At 47.5% G+C, this 25,971-nt stretch overlaps 1 protein-coding gene and 1 pseudogene across 1 annotated transcript in view; one reads left to right on the top strand and one right to left on the bottom strand.

Moving 5' to 3' along the window:
• Positions 1–435: 435 nt before the first annotated feature.
• Positions 436–25,971, top strand: part of LOC134923949 (plasma kallikrein-like) — a 136,315-nt gene continuing 110,779 nt past the window's right edge. The window contains exons 1-2 of the mRNA XM_063920799.1: positions 436–538; positions 732–790. Of these exons, the coding sequence (XP_063776869.1) occupies positions 733–790 (58 nt within the window). The 5' untranslated portion in view covers positions 436–538; position 732. The remainder of the gene's footprint in view (positions 539–731; positions 791–25,971) is intronic.
• Positions 13,920–14,037, bottom strand: LOC134948372 (5S ribosomal RNA; annotated as a pseudogene).

The raw sequence follows: 25,971 nt of genomic DNA on the forward strand, positions 1-25,971 counted from the left end.
GCGTGCGTTGCAGCCTGAGATCAAACATCACAACCACTGGTTGCGAAGTTCATATGCAAAAGCAAGTTTTACCGTCGCAGGGCAGCTTGTGAGGCCTAGGAAGTTGTGTCTCGCGACACAGTCCTTGGCCTCACAAGCTGCCCTGCGACGGTAAATGGGGACTGCCGGAAAATGGGGACGACCCCCCCCTCGTTTCCGGTTTTGCAGGCTGCCCCCATTCCTCCTCCTGAACGCCTGTGCCTGTCAGTCAGGCAGAGGCGTTCGCATTACTGCGATGTGACCCATTCTACACGTGCACAGATTATATAGAAGTCCTCTCTGAATTTGAACTGGTGGCTCTGTTACAAAACCAAACACTGAATTGCACCATACTCAGTTAAACATTGCCTTCACACAGTGTTGTAATGCAATGTAAACATGCCCCTTTTTGGTAAAGTAAAAAAAAAAACACAAAAAAAAAAAACCCCATGAAAAGCTCGCACACTACAGAAAGAGAACGGCTAGTGTCCCGGGACACAAATCAGCACAAATAAGTCAGGTAAGATAATCTTTTCTGCTTTTAAATGAAACATTCAATATATTAAGAGTACACAGTAGCTATTCACTAAAGTAAAAATGACATGTTTGTACAAGTAGGTCATTATTTTAGTATTTAAATGGATGATGTTTGCGGTTGACTTACATTGTTTTATGTAGTCTATGAAATATATATATATTTTTTGTTTTATTAGGATGAATTTGTATTATTCCATGGTATGCTGTTTCTTGTTCTTTACTTTGATTTGTGGAGGTAAGTAACGTTTCAGTTTTCTTCATACTGGCATGAGTCTATATTTTCTATAATAAAACTGCTAGGCAAACAATGTAGCAAAATATAGACATTAATGAGCTAAATTACACGCGCATTACTCAGTAAGGATAATGTGGGGTAGATGTACTAAAGCCTTGGAGAGTGATAACGTGGAGAGAGATAAACTACCAAACAATCAGCTCCTAACCAGAGGTGGATTTAGACCTCATGGGGCTCTAAGCAAGACACCAATTTGGGTCCACCCTCCCACAAACAATCCCTAGCGCTGACAGCCTGCTGTGGCCTGGAGGTATTCAGCCAGCCCATCGCAATCAGAACTGCTCTGTTCATGGTGGATGGGGAACTATCTTTTAACTAGCACGCCAATATGAGGATGCAATGCACTGTCCCTGGCTGCGGCGGGTGCCGGCTCCTAGCTGCATGTGAGATCTCGTAAGAGTAGCGAGATCTCGCACATACGCACTGGAGCCAGCCAGGCAGGTAGACATAGTACATAAGCACTAAGTTTTCACTCCCCCGCTTCGGCAAATGTTCTTACATCTCCTCGATGTTCCTTCCTGCTTTGCTTTGGTAATGAGGTGAAACAGGAACATACCCTATAATACATTCCCCCCATTGTATCATAATGCTTGTACAATAAGTGACATACATCTATAGCTGATTCCTATATAAAACATATTGGGCCTTATTCAGCTTCAATTGCAAAATCGCCTGATCATTGTCAGACTGCGCATGCTCTGCGCATGCGCTGCGAATGCATGCGCGAAGACTAAATTGCAATAGCAATTTAGAGAAATGCGATCACAATTTGATTGACAGGAAGTTACCGTTTGTGGGTGATAGCATAGCGTTTGTGGGGAGTGGTTGGAAAAATGCAGGTGGATCGTGGCCGTTTTCGGGGCGTGTATGTGACTTCAGTTGCAATGGAATGTGGCAGAAAACATGGTATTGGTGCAACTGCATTCTCATTATTCTGAGTAGCCCTGTGTCAACCGCAATTGTCGATGGTACTTGATTTCTGTGTATGTATCGCAATTTTGCGATTGCATACGTGTGCGTCTTTTACCTTTCTGGGCGGCTCATCACATGCGATTTTTAGCAGGATTGATAAAATCTCAATTTCTGTCTATACAGTAATTCTGTAATAGCGATCCAAGCTGAATTAGGCCCACTGTCTGTAGGTATTATATAGCAAGTAACTATACAGTAAGAGCAGTGCCGTTTCTAGGGGCGGGTGAGCCGTGCAACCGCACGGGGCGCCCGCCGCGGCACTATGTTACTCCTTCTCGCCTCTCCCGAGCGCTCCTGCTCGGGGGGCGGAGTTTCGCGGAATGACGCGTTGCGTCGTGACGTCACGACGCAAACGCGTCATTCCGCAAAGCCCCGCCCCCCGAGCAGGAGCGCTCGGGAGAGGCGAGAAGGAGAAGCAAGAAGAAGGAGGAGGCGGCCGGCGCGAGGGACGTGAGGCGGCGGGACCGAAGAGCGGGAAGACGTAAGTATTCTCTCTCTCTTCCACCCCTCTCCCCCTTCCTTCTCCTCAGCTTGAAACCTGCCTGCCGCTGCCGCACTGTGTAAAATGGGGGCACCTGCTTATGGGGATACCTGCCTGCCACACTGTGTAATATGGGGGCACCTGCCTATGGGGATACCTGCCTGCCACACTGTGTAATATGGGGGCACCTGCCTATGGGGATACCTGCCTGCCACACTGTGTAATATGGGGGCACCTGCCTATGGGGATACCTGCCTGCCACACTGTGTAGTATGGGGGCACCTGCCTATGGGGATACCTGCCTGCCACACTGTGTAATATGGGGGCACCTGCCTATGGGGATACCTGCCTGCCACACTGTGTAATATGGGGGCACCTGCCTGCGTACTGTGTAATATGGGGGCACCTGCCTGCGTACTGTGTAATATGAGGGCATCTGCCTGCGTACTGTGTAATATGGGGGCATCTGCCTGCGTACTGTGTAATATGGGGGCATCTGCCTGCCACACTGTGTAATATGGGGGCACCTGCCTGCGTACTGTGTAATATGGGGGCATCTGCCTGCGTACTGTGTAATATGGGGGCACCTGCCTGCGTACTGTGTAATATGGGGGAATCTGCCTGCGTACTGTGTAATATGGGGGCACCTGCCTGCGTACTGTGTAATATAGGGGCACCTGCCTGCCACACTGTGTAATATGGGGGCACCTGCCTGCGTACTGTGTAATATGGGGGCACCTGCCTGCCACACTGTGTAATATGGGGGCACCTGCCTGCGTACTGTGTAATATGTGGGCACCTGCCTGCGTACTGTGTAAAATGGGGATATCTGCCTGCCGTGCTGTGTAAAATGGGGATATCTGCCTGCCGTGGTGTGTAAAATGGGGATACCTGCCTGCTGTACTTTGTAAAATGGGGATATCTGCCTGCGTACTGTGTAAAATGGGGGCACCTGCCTGCGTACTGTGTAAAATGGGGATACCTGCCTGCGTACTGTGTAAAATGGGGATACCAGCCTTCCGCGCTGTGTAAAATGGGGACACCTGACTGCCGCGCTGTGTAAAATGGGGACACCTGCCTGCCGCGCTGTGTAATATGGGGACACTTGCCTGCTGTAATGTGTAAAAAGGGGACTTTTTTATTTTTATTATTTCCCCACTGTGGTGGGTGTGATGATATCAGATGAGGCCATGCCCACTTTAATGAGACCACGCCCATTTTAATCAGGCCACACACCCTTGTCGGGAGCGCGCGCGCATGCTTTTTCTTTTAATGGCTATATGGGAGGGGGGGGGGGGCACACTTTTTTTTTTTTTTAGAGCAATAGGGGGGGGGGGGGGGGCGCATTTTGAAATCTCGCACTGGGAGCCAAATTGTCTAGAAACGGCCCTGAGTAAGAGGCATACTCTATACATCTATAACTGATTCCTATATAAGGCATATTGTCTGTAGGTATATACAGTGAAGCATACACTATAAGTGATTACTATATAAAGCACAGTCTGCAGGTATTATGTAGTCTGTAACTACATACAGCATAAGACATATACTATAAATATCTATATGTCATCCATATGGGATGGTATCTGGATCCCGGTGCTTGGGATGCCGGTGGGCATAAGATCGACAGCGGCAACCTGATGTGCAGAAACCCGACGCCTGCTTGGTAAGTATTCCGACCCTCCCTCTTTTCCAAACCTAACCCTTCCTTCCTGCAGCCTAACCCTAATCCCCCCACAGTCTAACCCTATCCCTCCCCCCTTAGTGCCTAACCCTAACCCCCCCTCTAGTGCCTAAACCTGACCTCCCCTACCCGCACCCCACCCAACCCCACAGCCTAACCCTAACCCTCCCCGGTATACATACGATCAGGATGCCGGCAATCTGGATTCCGGTGTCGGTATTCTGACTGCCGGAATCCCGAACGCTGGTATGCTAACCGGATACCATCCATATAAGCCTTAAGGCATGCTTTTTGCCTGTATTATGTGGTTGATCGCTATATACAATGACAAATACAATATAGGGGGTCATTCCGAGTTGTTCGCTCGATGCCGATTTTCGCTATGCTGCGATTTGTTGCAAAATGCGCATGCGCAAGGCACGCAGGGCGCATGCGCTTAGTTATTTAACTAAAAATTTAGCAGATTTGCTGTGGATTCTGCGGCGCTTTTCAGTCGCACTGCTGATCGGTGAGTGATTGACAGGAAAGGGGCGTTTCTGGGTGGTAACTGAGCGTTTTCCGGGAGTGTGCTAAAAAACGCAGGCGTGTTAGGGAAAAACGCTGGAGTGTCTGGAGAAATGGGGGAGTGGCTGGCCGAACGCAGGGCGTGTTTGTGACGTCAAACCAGGAACTAAACGGACTGAGCTGATCGCAATCTGTGAGTAGGTCCAGAGCTACTAAGAAACTGCAAAGAATTATTTATTAGCAGTTCTGCTAATCTTTCGTTCGCAATTCTGCTAACCTAAGATACACTCCCAGAGGGCGGCGGCCTAGCAAGTGCAATGCTGCTAAAAGCAGCTAGCGAGCGAACAACTCGGAATGAGGGCCATAGATCTAAAGGTGACCCCTGTATAAAGCTGACATTCTGCAGTTAGTATATACACTACAGATGTAGCCACGGTCATTGTTGGCGCGGCTAGTGTGCCTATGACTGTGCGCGTACATCATTAAAGTCTATGGTGCGAATGCCGGCTGCGGGCAATCACAGAACGGCGTTTTTGCACTATGCTGCGATGCGTGTGCATGTGCATATGCATCGCTGCACAGATGAGCTTTGCTACATCTGTATATGGACAAAAGTATTTGGCCACACTTGTTAATTATCAAGTTCAAGTATTTCAATCTGACCCATTGTCACTGGTGTATACAATCAAGCACCTAGCCATGCAGTCTCCATTTGAAAACATTTGATACAAAATGGGTCGTTCTGAAGAGCTTAGTGACTTCTGTGATAGAATGCCACCTTTGCAATAAGATGCATCATGAAATTTCATTCTCGGTGTTGCAGGCTTTTCTCCTTCTATGGGTGTCCCGAGTATAATGCAACAAAGAGATATCAAGTCAAGTCCATGAATGCTATATAGGAATTAGGACAAAGGGAGTGAAGGTAGGAGACAGGGGCGGTCAGGAGATGCTGGGCTTCAAAAAGGGGGGAAGCTGCACGGTAAGGTAATTAGATAATTCATAACTGACAAGTGCTGTCAACAGTGCCCCCTACCCTGCAGTGCTATGCGCGGAGCACACTCCACACACATAGTTATGGCCCTGCTTTGGGATGAACTGGAACGGAGATTGCGAGCCAGGCCTTCTCGTCCAACATCAGTGCCTGACCTCATAAATGATCTTCAGACGGAATGTGCACAAATTCCCACAGAAACAGTCAAAAATCTTGTGGAAAGCCTTCCAAGAAGTGTAGAAGCTGTTATAGCTGCAAAAGGGCGGTCAACTCCATATTAAAGTATATGTCATTACAGTCCAAGTTGTTGTAACTGTCAGGTGTCTGAATACTTTTGTCCATATAGTGTAGCTGTTGATGATATACAGTGAGAGGCATAAACAATGTATCTACAGAAGATCCATATAAAAGACATACTGTGGCCGCAGATATCATGTATTTGATGAGAAAGGCATACAATTTAGACCTATACAAGAGCACCGCTAACTATATACAGTGAGAGGCATAAACTATACATCTATAGGTGGTTCTAACTTCTTACCTACAGTGCATCTGGAAAGTATTCACAGTGCTTAACTTTTCACATTTTGTTATGTTACAGCCTTATTCTAAAATGGAATAAATTAATTTTTCCCTCAAAATTCTACACACAATAGGGGTCATTCCGAGTTGTTCGCTCGTTGCCGATTTTCGCAACGGAGCGATTAAGGCAAAAATACGCATGCGCATGGTACGCAGTGCGCATGCTGTAAGTATTTTAGCACAAAACTTAGGAGATTTACTCACGTCCGAACTAAGAATTTTCATTGTTGAAGTGATCGGAGTGTGATTGACAGGAAGTGGGTGTTTCTGGGCGGAAACTGACCGTTTTATGGGAGTGTGCGGAAAAATGCAGGCGTGCCAGAATAAAACGCAGGAGTGTCTGGAGAAACGGGGGAGTGGCTGGCCGAACGCAGGGCGTGTTTGTGACGTCAAACCAGGAACGAAATGGGCTGAGCTGATCGCAGTGTAGGAGTAAGTCTCAAGCTACTCAGAAACTGCTAAGAATTTTCTATTCGCAATTCTGCTAATCTTTCATTCGCAATTCTGCTAAGCTAAGATACAATCCTAGTGGGCGGCGGCCTAGCGTGTGCAATGCTGCTAAAATCTGCTAGCGAGCGAACAACTCGGAATGACCCCCAATACCCCATAATGACAAGTGAATAAAGTTTTTTTTAAATTTTTGCATATTTATAAAAAATAAAAAATGAAGAAATCACATGTACATAAGTATTCACATCCTTTGCTCAATACATTGTCGATGCACCTTTGGCAGTAATTACAGCCTCAAGTCTCTTTGAATATGATGCCACAAGCTTGGTACATCTATCTTTGGGCAGTTTTGCCCATTCCTCTTTGCAGCACCTCTCAAGCTCCATCAGGTTGGATGGGAAGCATCGGTACACAGCCATTTTCAGATCTCTCCAGAGATGTTCAATCGGATAAGTCTGGGCTCTCACTGGGCCACTCAAGGACATTCACAGAGTTGTCCTGAAGCCACTCCTTTGATATCTTGGCTGTGTGCTTAGGGTCATTGTCTTGCTGAAAGATGAACCGTCGCCCCAGTCTGAGTTCAAGAGTGCTCTGGAGCAGGTTTTCACCCAGGATGTCTCTGTACATTGTTGCATTCATCTTTCACTCTATCGTGACTAGTCTCCCAGTTCCTGCTGATGAAAAACATCCCCACAGCATGATGGTGCCACCACCATGCTTCACTGTAGGGATGGTATTGGCCTGGTGATGAGTGGTGCCTTATTTCCTCCAAACATGACACCTGGCATTCACACCAAAGAGTTCAATCTTTGTCTCATCAGACCAGAGAATTTTGTTTCTCATGGTCCGAGAGTCCTTCAGGTGAATTTTGGCAAACTCCAGGCAGGCTTTCATGTGCTTTTTACTAAGGAGTGGCTTCTGTCTGGCCACTTTACCATACAGGCCTGATTAGTGGATTGCTGCAGAGATGTTTGTCCTTCTGGAAGGTTCTCCTCTCTCCACAGAGGAATGCTGTAGCTCTGACAGAGTGACCATCATGTTGTTGGTCACCTCCCTGACTAGGGCTCTTTTCTCCCAATTGCTCAGTTTAGATGGCCAGCCTGCTCTAGGAAGAGTCCTGGTGGTTCCGAACATCTTCCATTTACGGATGATGGAGACCACTGTGCTCATTGGGACCTTCAAAGCAGCAGATATTTTTCTGTACCCTTCCCCCAGATTTGAGCCTCAAGACAATCCTGTCTCGGAGGTCTACAGACAATTCCTTTGACTTCATGCTTGGTTTGTGCTTAGACATGCACTGTCAAGTGTGGGACCTTAGACTGACAGGTGTGTGCCTTTCCAAATCATGTCCAATCAACTGAATTTAAATTAAACTGTACGAACATCTCAAGGATGATCAGTGGAAACAGGATGCACCTAAGCTCAATTTTGAGCTTCATAGCAAAGGCTGTGAATACTTATGTACATGTGATTTCTTAGTTTTTTATTTGTGATAAATTTGCAAAAATCTCAAACAAACTTTTTCACGTTGTCATTATGGGGTATTGGGGGTCATTCTGAGTTGATCGCATGCTGCCAATTTTCGCTGCGCTGCAATCAGGTCTCTACTGCGCATTTCATATACACCGCAATGCGCACACGTGTCGTACGGGTACAGTGCGGATCGTTGCTGTGCTATGGATTTAACGAAGAATCCATACGCACAGCCGATCGCAAGAAGATTGACAGAAAGAGGGCGTTTATGGGTGTCAACTGACTGTTTTCTGGGAGTGGTAGGAAAAACGCAGGCGTGTCCGGGCGTTTGGAGGGCGGGTGTGTGCCGTCAATTCCGGCACCAAAAAGACTGAAGTGATCGCAAGGGCTGAGTAAGTTCAGACCTACTCTGAAACTGCACAAAATGTTTTTGCAGAGCTCGGCTGCACAGGAGTTCGCACACTTGCAAAGTGAAAATACACTCCCCCATGAGCGGCGACTATGCACTTGCATGGCTGCTAAAAACAGCTAGCGAGCGCCCTTTGTGTGTAGAATTTTGAGGGAAAAAATTAATTTATTCCATTTTGGAATAAGGCTGTAACATAACAAAATGTGGAAAAAGTGAAGCGCTGTGAATACTTTCAAAATGCACTGTATACATGAGGTACACCATCTGTATGTAGGTAGGTAGACTTACCTGGTACTCCACCTCCATACTGCCATTGTAAAGGGCCATTTGGTAGAAACTGTCCTGTCTCCCAGCCGGTAGCAGGAAAGTCAGCTCCGATACCTGATGCTGATTTATCCCAGCTGATACAAGGGGCAGCACTAGCAAAATCAGGCTACATAGCAAAGCCATAAGAGTGGCTGGGAAACCACTTAGATACCGAGGCAGCTTCCATAGAGCCATTGTCAGTTTGTCGGGACTTGGGAGTGTAATGGCAGCGCACCTCCTCTCAGCACCTCCCTCACTGTGTAACGTGCGTGTGACGTGAGGTTATACACAGGAAGTCACAACACATTGGAGATGAGAGCAGAGCGGCATGCACTGGGGAGGTGGAGCAGGCACCTGGCAGCTGTCATACCCCAGGGCCTGCACGTAAAAATAAGATTTTAAACCTACCGGTAAATCTTTTTCTCGTAGTCCGTAGAGGATGCTGGGGACTCCGTAAGGACCATGGGGATAGACGGGCTCCGCAGGAGACATGGGCACTTTAAGAAAGACTTTAGGATTTGGGTGTGCACTGGCTCCTCCCTCTATGTCCCTCCTCCAGACCTCAGTTAGAGAAACTGTGCCCAGAGGAGATGGACAGTACAAGGAAAGGATTTTTGTTAAACCAAGGGCAAGATTCATACCAGCCCACACCAATCACACCGTATAACTTGTGATAAACTAACCAGTTAACAGTATGAAATTCAACATAGCTTCAGTCGGAAACTGAAAGCAACCATAACATAACCCTTATGTAAGCAAAACTATATACAAGTCTTGCAGAAGTAGTCCGCACTTGGGACGGGCGCCCAGCATCCTCTACGGACTACGAGAAAAAGATTTACCGGTAGGTTTAAAATCTTATTTTCTCTTACGTCCTAGAGGATGCTGGGGACTCCGTAAGGACCATGGGGATTATTAAAGCTCCCAAACGGGCAGGAGAGTGCGGATGACTCTGCAGCACCGATTGAGCAAACAGGTGGTCCTCTTCAGCCAGGGTATCAAATTTGTAGAATTTCGCAAACGTGTTTGCCCCTGACCAAGTAGCTGCTCGGCACAGCTGTAGTGCCGAGACCCCTCGGGCAGCCGCCCAAGAAGAGCCCACTTTCCTAGTGGAATGGGCCTTGACCGATTTAGGTAACGGCAATCCAGCCGTCGTATGCGCCTGCTGAATCGTGGTACAGATCCAGCGAGCAATAGTCTGCTTTGAAGCAGGAGCACCAACCTTGTTGGCTGCATACAGGATAAACAGCGCTTCAGTTTTTCTGACTTTGGCCGTCCTGGCCACGTAAATTTTCAAAGCCCTGACTACATCCAGATACTCGGAATCCTCCAAGTCTCGTGTAGCTACCGGCACCACAATAGGTTGGTTCATATGAAAGGATGACACCACCTTAGGCAAGAATTGAGGAAGGGTCCGCAATTTCGCCCTATCCATATGGAAAACTAGATAGGGGCTTTTGTGAGACAAAGCCGCCAATTCTGACACTCGCCTAGCCGAAGCTAAGGCCAACAACATGACCACCTTCCAAGTGAGATATTTTAACTCTACTGTCTGAAGTGGTTCAAACCAGTGCGACTTAAGGAAACTCAAAACCACGTTAAGGTCCCAAGGGGCCACCGGAGGTACAAAAGGAGGCTGAATATGAAGCACTCCCTTTACAAAAGTTTGTATTTCTGGAAGCGAAGCCAATTCTTTTTGAAAGAAAATGGATAATGCCGAAATCTGAACCTTAATGGAGCCTAATTTTAGGCCCAAATTCACTCCAGTTTGTAGAAAGTGAAGGAAACGGCCCAGATGGAATTCTTCCGTAGGAGCATTCCTGGCCTCACACCAAGCAACATATTTTCGCCATATACGGTGATAATGTTTAGCTGTCACATTCTTCCTAGCCTTTATCAGAGTAGGAATGACCTCATCCGGAATGCCCTTTTCCGCTAGGATCCGGCGTTCAACCGCCATGCCGTCAAACGCAGCCGCGGTAAGTCTTGGAACAGACAGGGCCCCTGTTGCAACAGGTCCTGTCTTAGAGGAAGAGGCCACGGATCTTCTGTGAGCATCTCCTGCAATTCCGGGTACCAGGCCCTTCATGGCCAATCTGGAACAATGAGAATTGTCCGAACTCCTCCTTTTCTTATTATTCTCAACACCTTTGGGATGAGAGCAAGAGGAGGAAACACATATACTGAGTGGAACACCCACGGTGTCACTAGTGCGTCCACCGCCATCATGTCTATCTGGGGCAGGCCCCACTGGCTTGCAATCTGTGTGAAGACTTCCTGATGAAGTCCCCACTCTCCCGGATGCAGGTCGTGCCTGCTGAGGAAGTCTGCTTCCCAGTTGTCCACTCCCGGAATGAACACTGCTGATAAGGCGCTTACATGGTTTTCCGCCCAGCGCAGAATCCTTTGTGGTTTCCGCCATTGCCACTCTGCTCCTTGTGCCGCCCTGGCGGTTTACATGAGCTACTGCAGTGATGTTGTCTGACTGGATCAGAACTGGTAAGTCGCGAAGCAAAGCCCTTGATGAAGGGCGTTGAATATGGCCCTTAGCTCCAGGACGTTGATGTGAAGACAAGTCTCCTGACTTGACCAAAGACCCTGGAAGTTCCTTCCTTGTGTGACTGCACCCCAACCTCGGAGGCTCGCGTCCGTGGTCACCAGGATCCAGTCCTGAATGCCGAATCTGCGGCCCTCTAGAAGGTGAGCAACCTAACAAAATACTTTCTGTCAGAAACTCAGGAGAGCTCCTGAAAAGCACCCTGTCTCCACTGGGCACAGTAATCAACTGAGGTCTGGAGGAGAGACATAGAGGGAGGAGCCAAATCCTAAAGTCTTTCTTAAAGTGCCCATGTCTCCTGCGGAGCCCGTATATCCCCATGGTCCTTACGGAGTCCCCAGCATCCTCTAGGACGTAAGAGAAAATGCTTTAAACTGCTCTGTTGGCAGCCTGGGCTCCCTGGGACCAGCCAGGCCCTAAACAACAACTTAGGTCGCATATTGGTAAATCTGTTCAGGTTGGATCGCTATAAGGCGTCTATCATTTATTGTGATTGTTCTTACCTTAACACTATACTTAAGCTACCTTATCAACTAAAAATAACGACACGGACACCAACTGCATTAGATTTAAAAGGCCATTGTATTTATTAATTGGATGACCCTAAACGTAGGGATGACAAGGAAAACGCTACAATGGCCAGCTCCAGTTAAATAATCATACAATTTGGGGCGACTGATACGCCCCAAATGTAATGGAGGCGATAAACACGTCCAACTCTATATAAGCATAATCTGCGCTGTGGAGTGACTCACCGCCCCTTACTGGCACAGTACGGACCTCCTACTGGGAACGCCATCAAAGGTGTAAGTGCACCACAGCGACCACTTGCTACCCATAACTGCTGGCCGTAGCGCCTTCCCGCCGTCTGAAATTGAAAATTAGCAGATCGAATGAGTAATCAAATTGTAGAACATATAAACAAACCAAAAAAGGTGGGAAGGGTGGGCGGGCTTCCAAACGACAAGAGGATTATTTTCCCTCAGAACACTCCCTATAAAGGCTGCCAAAGCCCTCCCCTCCTACCATACTGATAGGCCTAACCTAAACCAATAAAAACACGCTAAATACCCTTGATCTGCCTAGCAACAAGCCTAAACTAACCAATCACAAAAATCAACGACCCTTATATGCTTTCGTGCCTAATTCTGCTCTCTCTCCTTTATCTTGCTAAAAAGCAGTTGCTGAAATCAAATAGTTGCCACCCAGAAACAGAGAAAACACGCCCATTGCAGAAATTGTGAATACATCTCAACGTGCGATGTGATCGCATAACCATACGCAAATACCGGAACATCAAAGAGTTTTTTCATCTGTGCCAGGCAAGGTTGTCCACAATTCGGCATATGCAAGAGGCTTGAAGTGGTCATCGCTGACGTCAGAAAAATGCCTTGCCACGCCCACAAACTCCATGTTTCCTCCCCTAAATGCTGTCTTACTGTCAATGAAAAGGTGATTGCACTGAAGCACAATGCGTTCACAGAAATCGCGGGTGCATACATGCAATGTCATCGCTGCGCATGCGCAGTCGTTCAATAATTGTCCGGATTGTGATTCTCAAGTTTTGCGATCCAACCTGAATAGGGTCCTTTATCTCTCTCCACTTTATCACTCTCCAAGGCTTAGTATATCTCCCCTTATATACAGTATGTATTTATTGTAAGACATGTAAAAAATATTAATTGACTGTACATCAACAAATTGTATTGCCTTATTTAATCTTTTTTTCTCAAATGAAATTGTGCGACAGCTTCTTTTTGCGCAGCACAACAGCATCTTTATGATAATGAAGACGTACAAAGACTGTGGCCAGAGGCTGCGACACACCTGAGACTTGCCCGCTCTGGCCAGCCACCCCCTTGTTACCTCCCAGTAACGTCCCCTGAAATTGCTTCTATCTACACCTGAATATGTTCTGCATCCCCTGGCGGTAACCATTGGGGCACATGCCCAGTGTGACTCAGATGCATGAGCAAATGTAAAACATCAGCCGCTTGCATCCAACATCGACACTGCGTCTGCCTCTGAATCAGCCCCTTAGTGAGAGGTGGTAATCTAATAAGTGACATTAACCCCCCTGATAAAGGAAAGATCTACAGTACTGTATGTCATTAAAATATAGGAAGTAACTACTTGCGTTCTTCATTCTATGTAAACTTACCTTTCCCCTAAGATACAAGATACAGTTGCCTTATATATATATAATGGTCAACATCGTTCTTAAACCTTTCTTTACCCTGTATGCAGTATTAACAAGAAAAAGAAAGAAGACTTCTTTGTGGGCGCACTCTTAGAATGGATAATTATGAAAAATTAATGAGAGAAATAAAACTTAACTTTTAATAAAGCCATTTAAAAGATGAATCTCCTATAGTACAAGGACATGACATATATAACACACAACAATAATTAAAAAGGCGGTTGTCGGTACGACTTGATTTTGTCCGAATATCCAATCCCTAATCATTGGGAAATCCCCGGCGGTGAGAAGCCCTATAAATATTATTGATATTGTGGGGACCAGGTATGAGCTGTATATTGGTAATGCTAAAAGTTAATAGAACCAATCGATAGTGGGGTGCCTGGAGTCACAGAGATCAGATGCGAGAAAAAGTATGAATCTGCTTTCAATGTTAGACTGGAGTTATTCCTAGATTTTCAACCTACTACACCGAGTCTTCCCTGGTAGTCACCCACCAGGTACTGACCCGGCCCTCTACTGTTTAGCTTCCAAGATCAGACGAGATTGTGCACAAGCAGTGAGGTATGATAGTAGGTATGGTGTATTTAATGCATCCGTCTCCCGAATCATTGATGAGAGTTCAGAAGGAAGTATTAGGAAAGTAGAAAAAAGGAGCATCTGCTTTTGGTGTTAGATGGTGACCAAATGAGCCATCAGTTGGAGAACTGCCATTGGAAGGTGTCCCCCAAATCACCAATGAGAGTCCTGAATGGGAAAAAAATTAGTGTACTCCAATCATGGTAGTGCCCCTGTTGCTATATCACTAAATGCAATTAGTGTCTACTCTAGATGTATCCAGATTTCACAGTGATACTAGTAAGTTTCAATTGTTGCCCCCAAAAGTATCAAGCAGTTGACATGCTCAGCAGGGCAAGATAATGTAACAGCGTGTTATCCACAGGCAAGTATATAAAACAAATATTAGAACAACGAGCCTATATGTAATATAATAGTCTTAGCTTCTGGAAATTGCTGACAGATTTAAGCTCACATGGTACAACATCAAAAACACTTTTCACCAGTTAGAGATGTGCCTGTTATCACAATATTGGTGCTTTTGGCACAACTGGGTCATGGAAATAAATCAGTCAGATGAGTAACTATACCTAATAAGTGTTGTCATGCTCCAATGGCCGACCTAGAATATATTTTAACTTTCTAAGCACTCATGCTGATCTATCATCAGACCACTCTTATAAGGACCAGGGCTAAGTAACTGTAAAGTTATGAGCATGGGTGTGCTGAATAAAACTTAATGAACCCACCCGTCCGTCAAAGCATGGGGCTGGTGATCCTCCTAAGTGTAAGGATATATATCAGCATTAAACACTAAGGGGTACATTTACTAAGCAGTGATAAGAGCGGAGAAGTGAGCCAGTGTAGAAGTGTCCATGGCAACCAATCAGCACTGAAGTAACATCTATAATTTGCATACTATAAAATGATACAGAGCTGCTGATTGGTTGATGGGGAAATTTCTCCACTGGCTCACTTCTCCGCTCTTATCACTGCTTAGTAAATGTACCCCATATATCACGTGCGTGACACTACTAGTATGCAAGTTAATTACTGCACCGTGTACACATATAGACGTTATATCCCTCTCGCCTGAAGTGCGGGTGGACCCCTGCACACTGGGGGTAATTCCAAGTTGATCGCAGCAGGACATTTTTCTCTGACGTCCTAGTGGATGCTGGGGACTCCGTCAGGACCATGGGGATATAGCGGCTCCGCAGGAGACAGGGCACAATAATAAAAGCTTTAGGATCAGGTGGTGTGCACTGGCTCCTCCCCCTATGACCCTCCTCCAAGCCTCAGTTAGATTTTTGTGCCCGACGAGAAGGGTGCAATCTAGGTGGCTCTCCTGAGCTGCTTAGAATAAAAGTTTTAGTTAGGTTTTTTATTTTCAGTGAGTCCTGCTGGCAACAGGCTCACTGCTACGAGGGACTTAGGGGAGAGAAGAAAACTCACCTGCGTGCAGGATGGATTTGCTTCTTAGGCTACTGGACACCATTAGCTCCAGAGGGAGTCGGAACACAGGTCTCACCCTGGGGTTCGTCCCGGAGCCGTGCCGCCGACCCCCCTTGCAGATGCCGAAGTTGAAGAGGTCCAGAAACAGGCGGCAGAAGACTTTCAGTCTTCATAAGGTAGCGCACAGCACTGCAGCTGTGCGCCATTGTTGTCAGCACACTTCACCAACAGTCACCAACTGTCACTGAGGGTGCAGGGCGCTGGGGGGGGCGCCCTGGGCAGCAATGTATAATACCTTTTTATGGCTAAAATACATCACATATAGCCCTTGAGGCTATATGGATGTATTTAACCCCTGCCAGATCTCACAAACTCCGGGAGAAGAGCCCGCCGAAAAGGGGGCGGGGCCTATTCTCCTCAGCACACAGCGCCATTTTCCTGCTCAGCTCTGCTGTGAGGAAGGCTCCCAGGCTCTCCCCTGCACTGCACTACAGAAACAGGGTTAAAACAGAGAGGGGGGGCACTTATTTGGCGATATGATTACATATATAAAAATGCTATAAGGGAAAACACTTGTATAAGGGGTTGTCCCTGTATAATTATAGCGTTTTTGGTGTGTGCTGGCAAACAGAAACAGGGTAAAACAAGAGAGGGGGGGCACTAATTTGGCAGATTAATAAAAACAGCAGCTATATAAGGGAAAAACACTTATATAAGGTTATCCCTGTATATATATAGCGCTCTGGTGTGTGCTGGCAAACTCTCCCTCTGTCTCCCCAAAGGGCTAGTGGGGTCCTGTCCTCTGTCAGAGCATTCCCTGTGTGTGTGCTGTGTGTCGGTACGTGTGTGTCGACATGTAGGAGGACGATGTTGGTGAGGAGGCGGAGCAAATTGCCTGTATTGGTGATGTCACTCTCTAGGGAGTCGACACTGGAATGGATGGCTTATTTAGGAATTACGTGATAATGTCAACACGCTGTAAGGTCGGTTGACGACATGAGACGGCCGGCAAACAAATTAGTACCTGTCCAGGCGTCTCAGACACCGTCAGGGGCTTGTAAAAACGCCCATTTACCTCAGTCGGTCGACACAGACACAGACACGGACACTGACTCCAGTGTCGACGGTGAAGAAACAAACGTATTTTCCTTTAGGGCCACACGTTTCATGTTAAGGGCAATGAAGGAGGTGTTACATATTTCTGATACTACAAGTACCACAAATAAGGGTATTATGTAGGGTGTGAATAAACTACTTGTAGTTTTTCCTGAATCAGATAAATTAAATGAAGTGTGTGATGATACGTGGGTTTCCTCCGATAGAAAATTATTGGCGGTATACCCTTTCCCGCCAGAAGTTAGGGCGAGTTGGGAAACACACCTTAGGGTGAATAAGGCGCTCACACGCTTATAAAAACAAGTTGCGTTACCGTCTCCAGATACGGCAGCCCTCAAGGAGCCAGCTGATAGGAAGCTGAAAAATATCCTAAAAGTATATACACATATACTGGTGTTATACTACGACCAGCAATCGCCTCAGCCTGGATGTGCAGCGCTGAGGGGGCTTGGTCGGATTTCCTGACTGAAAATATTGATACCCTTGACAGGGACAAGATTTTATTGACTATAGAGCATTTTAAGGATGCATTTCTATATATGCGAGATGCGCAGAGGGATATTTGCATTCTGGCATCAAGAGTAAATGTGATGTCCATATCTGCCAGACGACAGTGGTCAGGTGATGCAGATTCCAGACGGCACATGGAAGTATTGCCGTATAAAGGGGCGGTCCATCGGACCTGGTGGCCATGGCAACAGCTGAAAAATCCACCTTTTGTTACCCCAAGTCACATCTCAGCAGAAAAGGACACAGTCTTTTCAGTCTCAGTCCTTTCGTCCCCATAAGGGCAGGCGGGCAAAAGGGCCAGTCATATCTGCCCAGGGGTAGAGGAAAGGGAAGAAGACTGCAGCAGGCAGCCCATTCCCAGGAACAGAAGCCCTCCACAGCTTCTGCCAAGTCCGCAGCATGACGCTGGGGCCGTACAAGCGGACTCAGGTGCGGTAGGGGGTCATCTCAAGAGTTTCAGCACGCAGTGGGCTCACTCACAAGTGGACTCCTGGATCCTACACGTAGTATCCCAGGTGTACATTGGAAATTCGAGACGTCTCCCCCTCACAAGTTCCTGAAGTCTGCTTTACCAACGTCTCCCTCCGACAGGGAGGCAGTATTGGGAACAATTCACAGGCTGTATTCCCAGCAGGTGATAATCAAAGTACCCCTTCTACAACAAGGGAAGGGGTATTATTCCACACTATATTGTGGTACTGAAGCCAGACGGCTAGGTGAGATCTGAAATATTTGAACACTTACATACAAGCGTTCAAATCAAGATGGAGTCACTCAGAGCAGTGATAGCGAACCAGGAAGAAGGGGACGATATGGTGTCACTGGATATCAGGGACGCTTACCTACATGTCCAAATTTGCCCTTCTCACCAAGGGTACCTCAGGTTCGTGGTACAGAACTGTCACTATCAGTTCAGACGCTGCCGTTTGGATTGTCCACGGCACCCCGGGTCTTTACCAAGGTAATGGCCGAAATGATGATTCTTCTTAAAAGAAATATGGACGCTTTCCTGATAAGGGCAAGGTCCAGAGAACAGTTGGAGGTCGGAGTAGCACTATCTTAAGTAGTTCTACGACAGCACGAGTGGATTCTAAATATTCCAAAATCGCAGTTTTTTCCGACGACACGTCTACTGTTCCTAGGGATGATTCTGGACACAGTCCAGAAAAGGATGTTTTCTCCCGGAGAAGAAAGCCAGGGAGTTATCCGAGCTAGTCAGGAACCTCCTAAAACCAGGAAAAGTATCAGTGCATCATTGCACAAGGATCCTGTGAAAAATGGTGGTTTCTTACAAAGCGATCCCATTCGGTAGATTTCACGCAAGAACCTTTACGTGGGATCTGCTGGAAAAATGGTCTGGATCGCATCTTCAGATGCATCAGCGGATAACCCTGTCTCCAAGGACAAGGGTGTTTCTTCTGCGGTGGCTGCAGAGTGCTCATCTATGAAAGGGCCGCAGATTCGGCATTCAGGACTGGGTCCTGGTGACCACGGATGCCAGCCTGAGTGGCTGGGGAGCAGTCACACAAGGAAAAAATTTCCAGAGAGTGTGATCGAGTCTGGAGACTTCTCTCCACATAAATATACTGGAGCTAAGGGAAATTTACAATGCTCTAAGCTTAGCAAGACCTCTGCTTCAAGGTCAGCCGGTATTGATCCAGTGGGACAACATCACGGCAGTCGCCCACGTAAACAGACAGGGCGGCACAAGAAGCAGGAGGGAAATGGCAGAAACTGCAAGGATTCTTCGCTGGGCGAAAAATCATGTGATAACACTCTCAGCAGTGTTCATTCCGGGAGTGGAAAACTGGGAAGCAGACTTCCTCAGCAGGCATGACCTCCACCCGGGAGAGTGGGGACTTCATCGGGAAGTCTTCCACATGATTGTAAACCGTTGGGAAAAACCAAAGGTGGACATGATGGCGTCCCGCCTGAACAAAAAACTAGATATTGCGCCAGGTCAAGGGACCCTCAGGCAATAGCGGTGGACGCTCTGGTAACACTGTGGATGTACCAGTCAGAGTATGTGTTCCCTCCTATGCCTCTCATACAAAAAGTACTGAGAATCATAAGAGGGAGATGAGTAAGAATGATACTCGTGGTTCCGGATTGGCCAAGAAGGACTTGGTACCCGAAACTTCAAGAGATGTTCACGGAAGACCCGTGGCCTCTACCTTTAAGAAAGGACCTGCTCCAGCAGGGGCCTTGTCTGTTCCAAGACTTACCGCGGCCGCGTTTGACGGCATGGCGGTTGAACGCCGGATCCTGAAAGGGCATTCCAGATGAAGTCATCCCTACCCTGGTCGAAGACAGGAAGGATGTAACCGCAAAACATTTTCACCGCATTTGGCGAAGATATGTTGCGTGGTGTGAGGCCAAGAAGGCCCCTACAGAGGAATTCCAACTGGGTCGTTTCCTACATTTCCTGAAAACAGGACTGTCTATGGGCCTAAAATTAGGGTCCATTAAGGTTCAAATTTCGGCCCTGTCGAATTTCTTCCAGAAAGAACTGGCTTTAGTGCCTGACGTTCAGATGTTTGTAAAAGGGGTACTGCATATACAGCCTCCTTTTGTGCCCCAGTGGCACCTTGGGATCTCAATGTTGTTTTGAGTTTCCTAAAGTCACATTGGTTTGAACCACTCACCACTGTGGACTTAAAATATCTCACATGGAAGGTGACGATGCTATTAGCCCTGGCTTCAGCCAGGCGTGTGTCAGAATTGGCGGCTTTATCATTGTTATGCACACCAGTGCCTGCAGGAAAGTACTGGTGTCAGAACTGTTATGCACTCCAGTGTCTGCAGGAATGTACTGGTGTTTGAACTGTTATGCAAAACAAATGGACTCACAGACAAACTGGGGAATATGATATAACGTACACAGAAGGTAATAGGGTAACAAAATACACACAAAGTGAACAGAGAAGCCCAGAGGCTAAGGAACTGGGTATCTCCCTTGTATTAGAACTGCACAGATGGAAAAAGCAAGATGTTGTGTTTTAATACGTAGAGAACCCGAAATGCTGTTGCTAAGGGCAACAGCAAAACCCTAAAGGGTTACCAACGGGTGTGGCAGTAAACTCCTTGGTCAGAGATGGAATGATAGACACAAGGAGAGTCTCCACAATCCTATTTCTCACTTGCAGTGCACAGGTTTTAGCTTACTGCCACTAAACTGACCCCTGACACCTAGCACAGTGAGACAGGATTAGACAGGCAAGTCTTAGAATACAGCCGCAAACTTGCTAAGTTCACAGAGTAGTAACAGAACCCCAGCAAGCTAAACGACTGACTCCAGTCTTACTGCTAGGTCTGGATTGGCAGAGTGTAATACCAAATCCCCAGGCCTATTTGCAGTAAGCAACAAACAAATACAAAGCTACACAGTACTGGCTAACTTTCAGAAACTGACTAACCAACAAAGATTCAGCAGCATCTGCTTACCCTGAAAAGAGGCCTTATAAAGCAGGTGCTGTCCACGCCCCACTCAGACCTCACAGACTGTGAGCACAAAAACCAGCACCGGATCCCCTGCCGTGCACAGAGCCTATAACCACTGCACAGCAAAAGACCCGAACCGGAGTATCAGCTGCGCTCAGGTTACTCCACTAGCACTTGTCTCCCGGTTGCCATGACGACGTGGCAGCACAGGGCAGGAGACCCTAACAGTACCCCCCCTCTGACGAGGGGTCAAAGAACCCCTACCACCGGGTTTATCGGGGAACTGCGAGAAGAAAGAGCGTATCAGTCTGGGGGCATGAAGATCACAACTGCGCACCCACGACCGCTCCTCCGGGCCATACCCCTTCCAGTGCACCAAAAATGACAGCCGACCCCGAACCACCTTGGAGTCAAGAATCCTTTCAACAACAAACTCCCTCTGGCCACGTATCAGAAGAGGGGAAGGTCTTCCACTGGAAGAAGGATTACTAATCGCCCGTTTTAAAAGGGAACAATGAAATGTTTTATTGATACCCAAAGAACGGGGCAGATCTAACTGAAATGCCACCGGATTGATAACCCTGGTGATCTTATAAGGGCCGATGAACCGGGGCCCTAACTTATGAGATGGCTGTCTCAACTTCAAATTCTTGGTAGACAACCAGACGAAGTCTCCTAATTTGAAGCTGCAGGGTTTTTTCCGCTTATCAAAAACCCTTTTGGTCACTAATGACACAGACACAAGGGCTTTCTTCACTTTCCGCCAAATACCTCTAAGGACCGAAACCACAGAGGAACCACCAGGCGTGGAGTCCAGGGGGTCAAAAGAATTGGCCTTAGGATGATGCCCATACACACAAAGGAAGGGAGAGATCCCTGTAGCAGAGTGAGCCGCGTTGTTATAGGCAAACTCCGCCATGGACAGATGAGCAACCCAGTCAGTCTGACACTTGGAGACATAACACCTGAGGAACTGCTCCAAGGACTGGTTCACCCTTTCAGTCTGCCCATTAGACTGCGGATGGTAGCCTGACGACAAGCTGACAGAAATCTGGAGATCGGAACAAAATGCCCTCCAGAATTTGGCCACAAACTGGGATCCGCGGTCAGAGACCACATCAAGTGGCAACCCGTGGAGACGCACAACATGCAGCATAAATAATTCAGACAGGCGTCTGGCCGATGGCAGCCCAACCAGTGGAACGAAGTGCGCCATCTTCGAAAACCTGTCAACGACAACCCAGATGGCTGTCATCCCCGAGGATTTGGGCAAGTCCACCACAAAATCCATTGAAATGTGGGTCCATGGCTTAGATGGGATAGAGAGTGGATGTAATGGGCCAACAGGAACCCCTCTAGGAGTCTTATTTCGGGCACAGATGTCACATGCCCGAACCCACTGATCCACATCCTTAGCCACCGAGGGCCACCACACCGCCCTAGATAGCAACTCCCGAGTTCTGGCAATACCCGGGTGACCTGCCGACTTCTTGGCATGGAATTCCAGGAACACTCGCTGTCTTAACCTAGGAGGCACAAACAAAAGACCTACCGGAAGGTCTGGAGGAGCCTGCTCCTGTGCTCTAAGGACTAATGATAAGAGGTCCTGGGTAATGCCCACTTTAATACATGATGGGGAAACAATGGGCAACGGCTCCTCGGTGGTCTCCTGGATTGGAGCAAAACTCCGCGAGAGCGCATCAGCCTTGATGTTTTTTGACCCAGGGCGATATGTTATCAAAAAATTAAAGCGAGCAAAAAACAAAGCCCATCGTGCCTGCCTGGCATTGAGACGCTTCGCTGACTCTAAATATGCCAGATTCTTATGGTCAGTGAGAATTGAGACCACAAACTTAGCCCCCTCAAGCCAGTGTCTCCACTCCTCGAGTGCATCCTTAATAGCCAACAATTCCCGGTTACCCACGTCATAATTCATCTCGGCAGGCGAAAATTTACGGGAAAAGTAAGCACAGGGATGAAGGCGATTATCAGACACTCCCATCTGAGAAAGCACTGCCCCAATACCCATCTCAGAGGCATCCACCTCCACCACAAAAGGACGCTCTGGATCTGGGTGTCGCAGCACCTTGGCCGAAACAAATGCCCTTTTGAGACGGGCAAAAGCCGCTTTAGCCTCACAAGACCAGTGAGCAACATCCGCCCCTTTCTTAGTGAGTGCCACCAAGGGCGCCACTATAGACGAAAATCCAGCGATAAATCGTCTATAAAAATTTGCAAAGCCCAGGAAACGCTGAAGCGCCTTCAAACTAGTGGGCTGCACCCAATCCAGGACTGCCTGTACCTTGGAACCCTCCATTTGGAAACCTTCTGGGGAGATAATATATCCTAGAAATGCGATTTGCTGAACTTCAAATTCGCACTTCTCCAGCTTCGCCCCAAGCCGGTGGTCTCTGAGTTTCTGGAGGACTAAGCGTACATGCTTCCGATGTTCCTCCAGGGAATGGGAGAAGATTAGGATGTCATCTAAGTATACAACTAAGAATCTATCCAAATATTCCCTGAGCACATCATTCATGAAATCCTGGAAGACTGCCGGGGCATTACAGAGCCCAAAAGGCATCACCAAATATTCATAATGCCCTGAGTGGGTATTAAAGGCAGTCTTCCATTCATCCCCCTCTCTTATTTGGATTAGATTGTACGCACCGCGTAGGTCAATCTTAGAAAAAATGGTGGCAGTACGAAGCTGGTCAAACAAGACCGAAATGAGAGGCAGTGGGTATGAGTTTTTAATCGTGATACGGTTCAATTCCCTGAAGTCGATGCAGGGTCGCAACGAACCGTCCTTTTTACCCACGAAGAAGAACCCCGACCCAACTGGAGACTGTGAAGGTCTGATAAATCCCTTAGCCAAGTTCTCCTGAATGTACTCTGCCATAGCCTGAGTCTCAGGACGTGACAGGGAGTACAACCTGCTCTTGGGAAGCTTAGCATTTGGCAACAAATCAATGGCACAGTCATAGGGGCGATGGGGAGGTAGTACCTCTGCAACTTTTTTGGAGAACACGTCCGCAAAATCTGCATAACACCCTGGCAATCCTGGCAAACTTAGCTGCGAGAGCCTGACTGGAAGGCTCAAGCAACTCCTGAAACAATCAGTACCCCAACTAAGAATCTCCCCAGAGACCCAGTCAAATTGAGGATTGTGGGCCCTTAACCAGGGTAAACCCAACACCAATGGGGCAAAAGTACAGACAGTCACATAAAAGGACAATTTTTCAGAGTGTGTGGCTCCAATAAACAAAGAAATCTGGCTAGTGCAAGAGGTAATTTTACCTTGGGATAATGGTTCCCCGTTTAACCCACAAATCTCAATTTCCGATGCCAAGGGTACTAAGGGAACAGAGTGTTTCAGGGCGAATTGGCGGTCCATAAAAACCCCGTCGGCCCCACTGTCCACAAAGGCCTCAGTCTTGACAGTTTGACCGAGGATCTTCAAGGTCACCGGAATGATAAAAGTCTTCTTGGGAAATTCTGACTTCTGGCCTGACAGGATATTTCCCATCACCCTCAGGCCCTGAAGTTTTCCGGCTTTTCTGGGCATGATACTACCACATGACCTTTATTCCCACAGTACAAACACAACCCCTGCTGTCTCCTCCGCGTCTTCTCACGCGAGGAGAGGCGGGTAGCCCCAATCTGCATAGGCTCCTCAGAAAATTCCTCAGAGTCTGAGGTTCCCTTGGGAAGGAAGGAAATCTCAGTCTCCCTTTCAAGCCTACGCTCTCTCAGCCGTCTATCCACCCGGATGGATAACTGCATGAGCTGATCCAAGCTATCAGGCAAGGGATATTGTACCAGTTGGTCCTTTATCTGGTTAGAAAGACCTCTTCGGTACTGGTGTCTCAGGGCTGGGTCATTCCACTGGGTATCATGGGCCAACCTCCGAAACTCCGTACAGTAAACCTCAACTGGCCTTCGCCCTTGCTTAAGGATCGAAATCTGAGCCTCGGCTGAGGCCGTCTTGTCAGGGTCATCATACAACATGCCCAGTGCCGTAAAAAAAGCATCAACACTTTTAAGCGACGGACAGTCAGGCTGCAACCCATATGCCCAGACCTGTGGGTCTCCTTGTAGCAAGGAAATCACTATGCCCACCCGCTGAATCTCCGACCCAGAAGACTGAGGCCTAAGCCGGAAGTATAGCTTGCAGCTCTCCTTGAAACAAAAGAACTGCGAGCGATCTCCAGAAAAACGATCCGGGAGATTTACTTTCGGCTCCTTAACCCCTGCAGGTGCTGCTGCTGCGGGAGCTCCGCCAGCAGCCTGGGAGGTGTGCATTTTAATGGACAAATCATTAAATTGTCGAGTCAGGACCTGCACCTGATCGACCACCTGTTGCAACGTATTTTGAGGGGTATGCTCCATATTCCCACAAAATTTCAACAGGAGTATTAGGCTGCTGAATATGTTATGCACACCAGTGCCTGCAGGAAAGTACTGGTGTCAGAACTGTTATGCACTCCAGTGTCTGCAGGAATGTACTGGTGTTTGAACTGTTATGCAAAACAAATGGACTCACAGACAAACTGGGGAATATGACATAACGTACACAGAAGGTAATAGGGTAACAAAATACACACAAAGTGAACAGAGAAGCCCAGAGGCTAAGGAACTGGGTATCTCCCTTGTATTAGAACTGCACAGATGGAAAAAGCAAGATGTTGTGTTTTAATACGTAGAGAACCCGAAATGCTGTTGCTAAGGGCAACAGCAAAACCCTAAAGGGTTACCAACGGGTGTGGCAGTAAACTCCTTGGTCAGAGATGGAATGATAGACACAAGGAGAGTCTCCACAATCCTATTTCTCACTTGCAGTGCACAGGTTTTAGCTTACTGCCACTAAACTGACCCCTGACACCTAGCACAGTGAGACAGGATTAGACAGGCAAGTCTTAGAATACAGCCGCAAACTTGCTAAGTTCACAGAGTAGTAACAGAACCCCAGCAAGCTAAACGACTGACTCCAGTCTTACTGCTAGGTCTGGATTGGCAGAGTGTAATACCAAATCCCCAGGCCTATTTGCAGTAAGCAACAAACAAATACAAAGCTACACAGTACTGGCTAACTTTCAGAAACTGACTAACCAACAAAGATTCAGCAGCATCTGCTTACCCTGAAAAGAGGCCTTATAAAGCAGGTGCTGTCCACGCCCCACTCAGACCTCACAGACTGTGAGCACAAAAACCAGCACCGGATCCCCTGCCGTGCACAGAGCCTATAACCACTGCACAGCAAAAGACCCGAACCGGAGTATCAGCTGCGCTCAGGTTACTCCACTAGCACTTGTCTCCCGGTTGCCATGACGACGTGGCAGCACAGGGCAGGAGACCCTAACAATCATATATAAAGCCCTTAATTAATTTTTCATTCTGACAGGGCAGAATTGAGGACTCGTCCTCAATTTCTC

The sequence above is a fragment of the Pseudophryne corroboree genome, chromosome 1 (assembly GCF_028390025.1).
Source record: "Pseudophryne corroboree isolate aPseCor3 chromosome 1, aPseCor3.hap2, whole genome shotgun sequence".
Taxonomy (NCBI): domain Eukaryota; kingdom Metazoa; phylum Chordata; class Amphibia; order Anura; family Myobatrachidae; genus Pseudophryne; species Pseudophryne corroboree.